Source organism: Harpegnathos saltator, unplaced genomic scaffold (assembly GCF_003227715.2).
Source record: "Harpegnathos saltator strain DR-91 unplaced genomic scaffold, Hsal_v8.6 scaffold599, whole genome shotgun sequence".
Classification (NCBI taxonomy): Eukaryota; Metazoa; Arthropoda; class Insecta; order Hymenoptera; family Formicidae; genus Harpegnathos; species Harpegnathos saltator.
This window is the reverse complement of record NW_020230425.1, coordinates 1,378,183-1,388,934: the sequence shown is the minus strand read 5'-3', so window position 1 is coordinate 1,388,934 and position 10,752 is coordinate 1,378,183. Positions and strand designations below refer to the sequence as shown.

The window sequence follows — 10,752 nt, the reverse complement described above, 5'->3', positions numbered from 1 at the left end:
TTTGTGTTTTCGATTATCGTGCTCTTATGAAAATTTGAGATTTAATAGTCTTGGCGACTAGTTTTTTTTTCTTTCTTTTATCAAAATACTCTGCATTAAACATGATACACATACGGCGAAAGTTCGCCGGTTTGCTGTAACTGGCTGATGGCGAGTACGCCTAGCGCTGCCGTCGGGATGCGGTATGGATCGCGAGGTTCATGAGTCCTTGTATGTTTCTTCAAATGATCCTTGCGACCAAATCGCTTACTACAAAGTAAGCAGCAATGCGGACGCACACCGGTATGAATTCGCTTATGTCTTGTGAGTTCCTCGTTCCTCGTGAATGATTTCTCGCAGGACTCAAAGTCACACTTGAACGGCCTCTCACCTGGAACAATGTAGATTGATACTATAGCTACGTATTTATAGCGTAGACTTAATGGAATTTTTATATATTTTAGAAAAAAGAATGCATCATATGTTTTCGAGATATATTTAATTTTGTCTCATCTTGAAGTATATATGTGGTGAGGTATATCAGAGAACTTTCCAGCTAAACTTCATCGGTATAAGTAGAAATAAGAAAGAAGAAGAAGAAGAAGACCGTTGGTATACCGTTAGTATAATATAAAATAGGGATAAAAGCCCTCGAAGGTGATAAATGTAATTTTTTTCTATCAATATCTTTAACTAAACTGTAGAATTTTGTATCTAAATGCTAGAATTGTTTTCCGATGGACAGTACATAGATATTCACTTTATCTACAACTTCTGTAATGGAAATGCTTGAACTAGAATGTTAATATCAGATTACATTAAGATTAATTTACATTACATTAATTTCAATTTGTTCTTATCAAAATAAAAATAAATCCGCATTTTATTTCGCTCGTATTTTATAGTTCTGTTTTAACTTTTTAATGAAGCCTAAAAATAATCTATATCGAAATGTTAATATTTTTCTTTTTTTATTTATAAAAGCTATTAACAAAATAGCGCCGAGAAATCCTGAAACATTATATATAATATAATAATTAAAAATTTAAATTATAATTAAATTATGATAAAAGATTAATTTGTTTTTACTACATCTGGACTGAAGAAAAATCCAATCAAAATTGAAACGTTTTCACGAAAACAATTTTTCTTAAGATTATTTTAACATACAAAATAGTAGTAAAAAATAATATATATACTTATATTTACTTCAGCTCGATTAAATTAAAAGACAGAGAGAGAGAGAGAGAGAGAGAGAGAGAGAGAGAGAGAGAGAGAGAGAGAGAGAGAGAGAGACAGAGAGAGAGAGAAAGAGATAGAAATAATAATTTACAAATTATATTCCACCATTTATACTAAATGACCAAAAAACATAGTACCAAATTTTAAAAATATGTATTCGTGAAAATAAACAAAAAGATCCTAATAAACAGTACTTCAAGAATCATTTCCGAGTTATAAAGCATTTTCTATTATAACAAACAAAAAAATATATTATAGCAATTTCTCTACTATATAACGTATTTACATGCGACTATTTATCTTTCACTTCTAAGGTCGAGCTTCTAAAGTCGACAAATAATGAATATTATCAACGTTTGATACATATATTTGTTAAGAGTTTCCAATTTTCTCATCAGTTCATCCACAAACACTAAGCATAGCCATCTATTATCGTTACATATCGATTGTTACACAGCTGATCGGAATTTACATTTTGCCTAATATATTAACAAGGGGAAAATATATCTTTTCCAAAATAACTTATTTGAACTTTTGGAAGATACTCGTCTACTATGTAGACGATAAATGTATTTCATACATGAAGGTGCCTTTGTTTATTTTCTAATGATTGTTAGATAACATTCAACCATTGTTTTCAAGAGAAATAGGTAGAACATTGTGGTCTAGTTGCGTAGCAGCTTCGTTCATCTTTTTAAATTTCTTGGACTTTCATTTATAGTAACATTTGAAGAGCATGATATATACCACATCATTTAAGACGTTGGATGAACTGACACAGAAGATTGTAAACTTGTCAAGAAACGCGAAATAAATAATTGTCAAGGAGTATAAAATAAACCTGAAATAGTGGAATGTATTCGATCTTCAATAAGAAAGCATGCCGACTTACATATATATTGAAATGAGTGGAGAGTACATTGAACACCTGCTGTAAACTAAATTTATTTTACATTTATTTGAGCAGAAAATGTTTTATTCGGAAATAAATTATTTTGTTATTGGTTATTGGAATATTGTTTATTAAAACTTTTTCATTTACTTTCACGTACTACATACTCCTAAAATTTGGTACCATTTTTTTGAGAACATTTCATATATTATAATTTATTTATATATTTATACATAATTATATCATATTTAATTTAAATGTACGTGTGTGTATTTGTGTATATGTGTATGTATTATCCCTATCTAGTGTTAATTAGAGATGTGCGAATCAAGAATTTTTATGTCGAATAGAATCGAATTGAATCTCATTTTTTAAATTCGAATTCGAATCGAATCGAATCTATGAAATTTCACTCGAATTCGAATCGAATCGAATGAAATCGAATCGAATAAAAAAATAAAATTAGAAAAAATTAGATAAAATCAAGAATAAAAAATTTAACAAGCAAATAATGATGAAAGATTTTAATATGAAAGGAAATATTAATATTGTAATATCATCTTAAAGTAAAATATATATTTAAATAATTAAAATAATTTATAATTAAGTTATTAATTATAAGTTAAGTTAATAAAAGTTAATTATAAGTTAAAGGTTCAAACATATCGCCCAGATCGCTCGTTCTGTAGCTGATGTACGCAAACGATAATGTATTTGATTCCTATTCGAATTATTCGGATTCGAATCATAGGAATTCGGATTCGAATTTGAATAGTTCGCACATCTCTATAATCAATGTATATCCCTATGTATATCCCTATCTAGTCAATAATAAATTACAATAAAAAATTTACTTAACACTAGAGATGTGCGAACTATCCGAATTCGAATCGAATCAAATCTAATATAATCCGATTCGATTCGAATCCGAATCTCTATGATTCGAATCCGAATAATTCGAAAATTTCGGATCGTGAAAATCCGAATACGAATCAAATACACTAGCATTTGCGTGTATCAGCTAAAACACGGGCCATCTGGGCCTATATGTTTGAACCCTTAACTTATAATTAACTTAACCTATAATTAATAACTTAATTATAAATTATTTTAATTCTTATTTTACTTAATTTATATTTTACTTTAAGATGATATTACAATATCAATATTCCCTTTCATATTAAAATCTTTCATCATTATTTGCATGTTTAATAGTCATGTTAAAGTTTTTAATGAGATTAGATTAATGAGATTATTTCGATTCGATTTCATTCGATTCGATTCGATGCGACATAAAAATTCTTAATTCACACATCTCTATTTAACACACACACACATACACAAACCTGTATGTATGCGAACGTGGCCTATGAGTTGACCGTTGTTGCTAAACGCCATATTGCAATGTTGACACCGAAACTTTTTGGGACGCATCTTCTTCATTTGTTTAACGGCGACATCCTGTCGATGAACCATCTGTACTGCCTCTTCGACGGATCGATTGTACAATCCAGAAGCAAGTATGCTCGAGTAGATGGACCCTGTTTGGGCTCCGCAATAAACTCCATTATGAACACCCAGATGAACCACCGGATATAAATTAGGAAAAGTATGAAGGAATTCAGGCACCATAGAATTTATTGCCGATGATAATTCCTCGGCACCCAGATTCGATGATAGTTCCGTAGTGTTCGGACTTACGAGTGGCGGTCTGGTAACATCTGGATTTGCAAACGACGACGATCCCAGTGTCGCAATGTCTGGATTTACGAAAGACGTACGTTCTAATGCACTTGATGACGTAGAACCTTCGTCCTCGGATACTGTTAAAGCAGCAGAGACACTATTTGTCAAAGTTGTTGACTTGGGCAGAGATCTTACGCTCTCATCGTCCTGTTTAGGTCCGTCGTACAATATTTTATCGACGGTAAACATTTTGGACGTCTCATTGATGGTATCCGAAGCAAGCCATGGCCGAAACAAGTCCTGAGGCATCCTCAGTTAGAAGTTAAACCGTGCTGTTGGAAATTTCGATTATATCACATGAAGCTTGCCTATTGACACTCTTTCGCTAAATAAACAAAATCTTTCTTTGATCCACACATACACACACTCAATCTCATTCTCTCTCTCTCTTTTTCTCTCTCTCTCTCTCTCGCGCGCGCGCGCGCCTTTTCTATTTTCAAATATTACAACTAATATATAACGCTTGATGACTTATCCAAAACTGACGTTTCTAAGCTGACTCCGAGCTTTATATAGAAAATAGTCCCACCCTCCAAATGGGATTGGATCGTTCTCCAGCCGTGAGCAATGGGTGAAGAAGGGACGAGAGCGAGAGGACTCTTGGTAGTAGGACTGAAGGTGGGTTTAGAGGGGCCTGTCGAGGGCTCGATGCGCGATACGCATCCCCCTTTGTAGTGAATTAATCGGTCGCTGCGGCCACGGGACTTTCGCCCCTTTTGTCACGAGAGAGCACGAGTGCAAGCAGAGAGGATGGGGCACGAACAGACGATCGGCATGGAAAGTCCGCGAGGACGGAGCGGCAGAGAGAACGATACTGAGGGATTGCATGGCTTATCGAGTCCACCCCGTTCTTTCAAACATGGTTTCTTCGGTAGATACTCCAGATAGACACATTAGTTTTTTAGTGAAATTATAAAATCACTATTTTAAAACTTCATGAAGATTAACAAACACCAGGCTACCTAGAAATTTGTTTAGAGACTTGCGAAGAAAAATATTTCGTAGTTAAATCACAATATTTACGTCACAAACAAATAATTTAGATAATGACTTTATTTGTATGAAAACTTTAATCCTTGAAGCGACTTATTCTTTTAAATAGAAAGAAAATAATACCGAATGACCATAAATGGATCTTCCACAAAATGTCAGTTTATAAAAGTGTCAGTTTATAAAAGTGTCAGTTTATAAAAGTGAACGAAAATTACAAAAAATACTTGCTAAAAAAACTTTTAATACCCATTGTAAATACTATTTTTTTCCTACCAAAAACGTTAATTCTCTGTCTATAAAACAAAAGAACTATAGAAAATGGCATCTTCCATTTAACGATTAACTTAGTACAATTTTATGAAATCAAATTAGAAATACCATTTTTACGCGAAATAATAAATACAATAAAACAAAAAATTACGTATCTTTGGAAGTAGGTAAATACCTATATGTGATAATTAATATTTAAAATGTTATTTGTGTCGAAAAAAATATTATATTGATTTATCAATTTTTATATTAATTGCAATCATTATTCGCGTACGTCACTTAATTTCACTGATTACTCAGACAGGCATAGGCATAGCCCGGTCACGGTTAGCTATATTGACAGAAAGAATAAATTATTTACAGGAACTGATGCGTTCGAAAATCAGCAGAGAGGCCACTTTAGACACAATGACGACCAGGATGAACAGAACGATTCTGAATGATCGTGTCCAGGGTGTCGCATCGTATGTGGAATATACCGCCTGTATACGGCAGCGAAGGTCTCTCCGGGGGTGAACGGCTCCGCAAAAGCACATCGTTGATTTATTGTAACATTTGAAGAAGGAAAAGGACAGGAAAAGGAATGTGAGAGAGAGAGAGAGAGAGAGAGAGAGAGAGAGAGAGAGAGAGAATGAAAGAGTGAGAAGAGTGAGAGAGTGAAAGAGTGAGAAAGTCGTGCCACACTCTAGAAGCGAAACGTTGCGTTCGTAGGTTCACCACCCACCCTTCTCTCGTCGCACTACCGTCGACTATCTCGCTCTCACAGAGTGTGACGACACCCTTCTGTCAAAACGATGTTCCTACAAAACCGGTCGGGCTATTGATACCGGGTTCTGTCCTTTGTCGCATTCGTCACGACATCATCGCCGCCAACCTTTCACCCGTCGCTCGAACCTCTGCGCGTTCTCCGTTTTACAATCTTCGTGGTATCGGCGAAAAGGCATCCTTCGGAACCTTGTGCAATCCTACGAGCGGCGCAAGGAACTCCTCTTCTTTTGCACACACGTCGAATACACGAAATTTACGTCAGTTTGAAGATGGATGAATCGATCGATCGATCAATTTTCGCGGTTACCTCCGTTTTCTCTTGCGGCGAGTCCCGCGATCTGTCTTACTTAAAATGCTGGAAATCACAATAAGAAGTCATAACTATTGGCATTCGTGCGTTGGAGTCATCAGGTTGTGTTTTCAGAAATAAGCGAGACATATACGAGAATATGTGCATAACTAACAGTTCGACAAATAACGTATTCGCAAATTTTCGTCGCAAATCGATCTATACGATCTATACGAACGCCAAATACCGTTTCCCTGGTGAATTCTCGCTGGTCTTTATTTATCTGCGACTATTAATAATTTTCATTTTTTGTTTTATTGAATTCAGTAATTGAACTAAAAATTTGATTCTTTATTCGACGCTGTAAAGATATATCTCATTTATTCACTAGACAGAAGTTATGAATTATCGTAGCATTTTTCTTTCATAGAGAGAGAGAGAGAGAGAGAGAGAGAGAGAGAGAGAGAGAGAGAGAGAGAGAGAGAGAGAGAGATAGAGAGAGAGAGAGAGAGAGAGAGAGGGAAAAGAGAGAGAGAGAGAGCATTTAACAAAAAAAAGAAATGTGATGAAATAAATTAAATAAAATTTAAATTAAATAAAAATTAAATTAAATTAAGGGTAGAAATATTCTTTTCCTGCATTTCGATATTTATTTCCTCTTCAACATATTTTTGTAGTAAATTGTTATAACATTTCGTTATTATAGCAATAAACAATCAGCTAAATTATAGTAAATTTAAATTTAATTTAATTCATAGAATTTTATAAAAAAGAGCAAACGGAATCTCGTGATTCGTTCTGCATATGCAACTCGCTAAACACGTGATATCTCGTGGGTCGTACACAATATATTAAGATTAAAAAATTCATCAAATCAATGCTTTTTTTACGATAGCTAAACGTACAGTGTACAATCGCTAGAAATTAGTCTATTTCGAGAGATTTTAAAGTGGGAAAAAGAGGAAACATGAGCCAACTGTAGATACGTCGTTTTGCGCTTTGTACTATCGTTCCTTGGCGTTTCATTGTGTATCTATCAATGACTGATGATGGATTAGACAGCTACGAATATCACAGACTTCGGCTTAATTCTATCAAATTTATTAGAAACGTGTTTTTTCTCAGTTTATTGCAGTTGCATTACGTTGCATCAAAAAAAAGTATTGTGCCTACGATCGACAACACAAAATCGCATGACATAAAAATCTAAATCATTTAAAAAAAATGCGGCTTAGTGTCCCAGATACTACATTTAATATTTGATCGTTGCAATATGTCCCGCGCTTATCTTCTTTTTATTATTCAATTTAACGTTTTCGAATAGATTCGATCGAAATACTTTTAAACGAACTACTGATAAAAATGTGTAAACAATATCAATAATACAAATAATATTTAATGTAAGAAAGAAACAATCGAAAAAAGATTTGCAAAAGATGCAAGAGGAAAGTATAAAAAGTATCAATCTAAATAAAGTTAAAAAGAAAGATAAGTATAAGAGCTACGCGATTATCAGTGTATAAGAAATTATATAATCGTAAACGAATTTAACCGCGACATTACGATTACAATAGTTTGTAATAATTAAATTGAAATCGAGAGAAAGAAAGAAAGAAAGAGACATGATAGTGTCTCACGTTAAGCGCATACTTAAAATAACAACATACGAACCACGAAATCTGCCGTGAATATTAACACAATATAGTTGAACGCAAATTTACCATTTGACCATAAGTAAATCGCGAAAGTTCTGGAAATAGATTCATAAAGAAACTATCAGAACTGTTCTTCAATAACTTTAATGGACTTTAGATATGTTGTAGAACATTAAAAAATAATAGACCCATATTTCTCTTAGCAGCGTATTTCAACGTTTAGAGATAAAAACAACCCCTAAAAAAACAATCTTTTTCATTTTTTGCAAATATTTCCTAAACTACGAGGTATGTGAAAAAATATTTCATACAAAAATTATAAAGTATTTTATATTCTTTGAAACGGTCTGTTCAAATTAAAAAGAAATGCAAATTTTTAATACCTACCCTCCCCTGGTCATGTTTGCAAATTTTTAAGTTTTTATAAGAACAAAAAATGAAAAGCATTGAATACTAGATTCATCTATATATTGAGTGTACAAGTATGATTTTACGGATTTTCAATAAATGGCGTATCTCATACTGGTGGCATTATGTTGAGGTTGGTATATTTGTATTGGAAAAGTCTGTACGCAGCTGTCAAACGTAGGTGCTATTTAACTGAAATATAAACAGTTATATTTATCGTATTGAAAATGTCTACTTTTGTACCGAATAAATGTCATTTGCGGGAAGTGTTACTGCATTATTGTGTTTTAAAGAAAAGTGCAACTGAAAGCCATCGTTTACTTATGGACGCTTACAAAGAACATGCTCCATCGGTAAGCATGTGTGAAAAGTGGTTTCAACGATTTGGAAAACATGAGTTTGATTTGGGTGATAAATCGCATGGAAAGCCGCTGAAAAAATTTGAAGACGCACAATTGGAAGTATAACTGAACGAAGATGCGTGTCAAACGGAAAAAGAATTGACAGCAGCATTAAATGTTACCCAACAATGCATTTCCTTACGCCTGAATGCCATGAGAATGGTCCAAAAGCAAGGAAATTGGGTGCTACACGAACTGAAAGAGACATCAAAAGAAAAACCACGTGTGAATTGTTGCTGCAACGTCAAAAAAGAAAGGGTTTTTTACATCGAATTATTAGTGGCGATAGTAAATGAATTTACTATGACAATCCTAAACGCAAACCAGCATGGATTAAGCTCAATGAACCTGGTCCATCAACGCCAAAGGGAAACATTTACGACAGCAAGGTTATGCTATCTGGCTATTAGGTATCTGGTGGGATATGAAGGGTGTGGTGTATTATGAGCTATTGCAACCGTTTGAAACTATCACTGGTGAACGCTACCGACTACAATTAATACGTTTGAACCGGGCTCTGAAGGAAAAACGGCCGGAATGGGAGAGTAGATATGACAAGATAATTTTACAGCATGACAATGCCAGACCACATATTCATGGATCTGTCAAGAATTATCTAGGAGTGAACTGAGAGATTCTACCTCACCCGGCATATTCACCAGACATTGCTTCCTCAGATTACTATTTGTTCCGATCTATGACGTCGATTCTTTCTGGAGAGCGGTTCTTGTAAAGTTCTTGTAAAGAAATTAAAAATTTTCATAATTGGATTATTTCAAAACTACCAGACTTCTACCAGCGTGGAATCCGTTTATTGCCTGAAAGATGGGCAAAGATTGTAGCTTCCGATGGAGCATATTTTGAATAAAATAAAAATAATTTATTATGTTTCAAATCAATATGTTATTTTATCAAAAAATCCATAAAGTCATACCCAGATAGCACACGGACGTCCACTGGACGTCCGTTATATGTCCATTTTTTTTTACAAAAGACGTCCATAGGACGTACGTTTGTCACAATTTCGGACATGAACGTCCGATGAACATACATCGGACGTCCTACAGATCCAATGTCCAAATAAGGACATCCTTGTTACGTCCAATTTATGTCCACGGATGTAAATCGGACATATGGACATAAATTGGACGTGAAACGTACATCCATTGGATGCTGTTTGGGTACTTACACCCAATATAATACAAGAAGGTGATCGCGATTAAATTTCTGGAAAATGCCATGATGATATCGCACTACAAGGGCAACGTATTGCGAGTAGTTAGGTATCGTAAGGTTGTATTGTTTCTCTTCTCTTATGTTATGCTTCATAACTGCTTGTACATATTTTCACAAAATGAAAACGAATTAATCTTAATGATATAATATAACATATTACATGAAATAAAAACGTGCGAAATAAAAAAGCGCAGATAAAAGACCCTACAGAATCCTTATGGAAAACTGCTTTCGGCTAAATTCTTTATAGATTTGCTATATGATAATTCTTGATGTGTAAATCAAAAGTATCAATAGGCCCAATGGGGTAATGAATAGTTTCCGAGCTACGACTGAAAAAATGTTGGGATTTTTATATATAAAATATATATTATAAGTGTGATTTAGTTTTGAGGATTTTTGCAAAAGATGGCACTAATGTCAGTTTTGTCGAAGACATTTCAGTCATAGCTATTGTTTCTTAATGCTTTAATATTAATCTATGATATTTAATCATTTACTAACAATAGATGCAATAAAAGTCGTGTTAATACTATCTTGAAAATGCAGCTTCCTAAAAAGCATTTTCAACATACGTTGCTATTGTTTTTTAATCAGAAGAAAACGGACTGGAGGTCATAGAATTCTAATAGAAACTTATGATAATGTTACTTCATCAATTGAGACATGTGAATATTGGTTTATACGATTCAAAAGTGGTGATTTCAATGTTAACGACAAGAATCGTTCGGGACAACGAAAAAAGCTTAAAAATGCAAATTGCAAGCATTATTGGATGAAAATCCAGCACAATCTATTTTAGAACTTGCCAGAGTATTAAATGTTGATCGAACAACAATTTCTAAATACTTACATGATATGGGAAAGATTTAT

General features: G+C 33.7%; 1 protein-coding gene across 1 annotated transcript; it reads right to left on the bottom strand.

The window, feature by feature from the left end:
• Window positions 1-4,108, bottom strand: LOC105183680 (early growth response protein 1). Its single transcript, XM_011141976.2, has 2 exons — window positions 3,460-4,108; window positions 1-370 (listed from the first exon to the last, which is right to left on the bottom strand). Exons 1-2 carry the CDS (start codon window positions 4,106-4,108, stop codon window positions 96-98), a joined length of 924 nt encoding a protein of 307 aa, XP_011140278.1. The 3' UTR covers window positions 1-95.
• Window positions 4,109-10,752: the final 6,644 nt, after the last annotated feature.

Excerpts from the sequence above, each read along its gene's own strand:
- LOC105183680 (XM_011141976.2), bottom strand. The coding sequence starts at position 4,108 with ATGCCTCAGGACTTGTTTCGGCCATGGCTTGCTTCGGATACCATCAAT. Across the intron at positions 371-3,459 it reads CCACGTTCGCATACATACAG|GTGAGAGGCCGTTCAAGTGT; the intron begins GTTTGTGTATGT and ends ACATTGTTCCAG.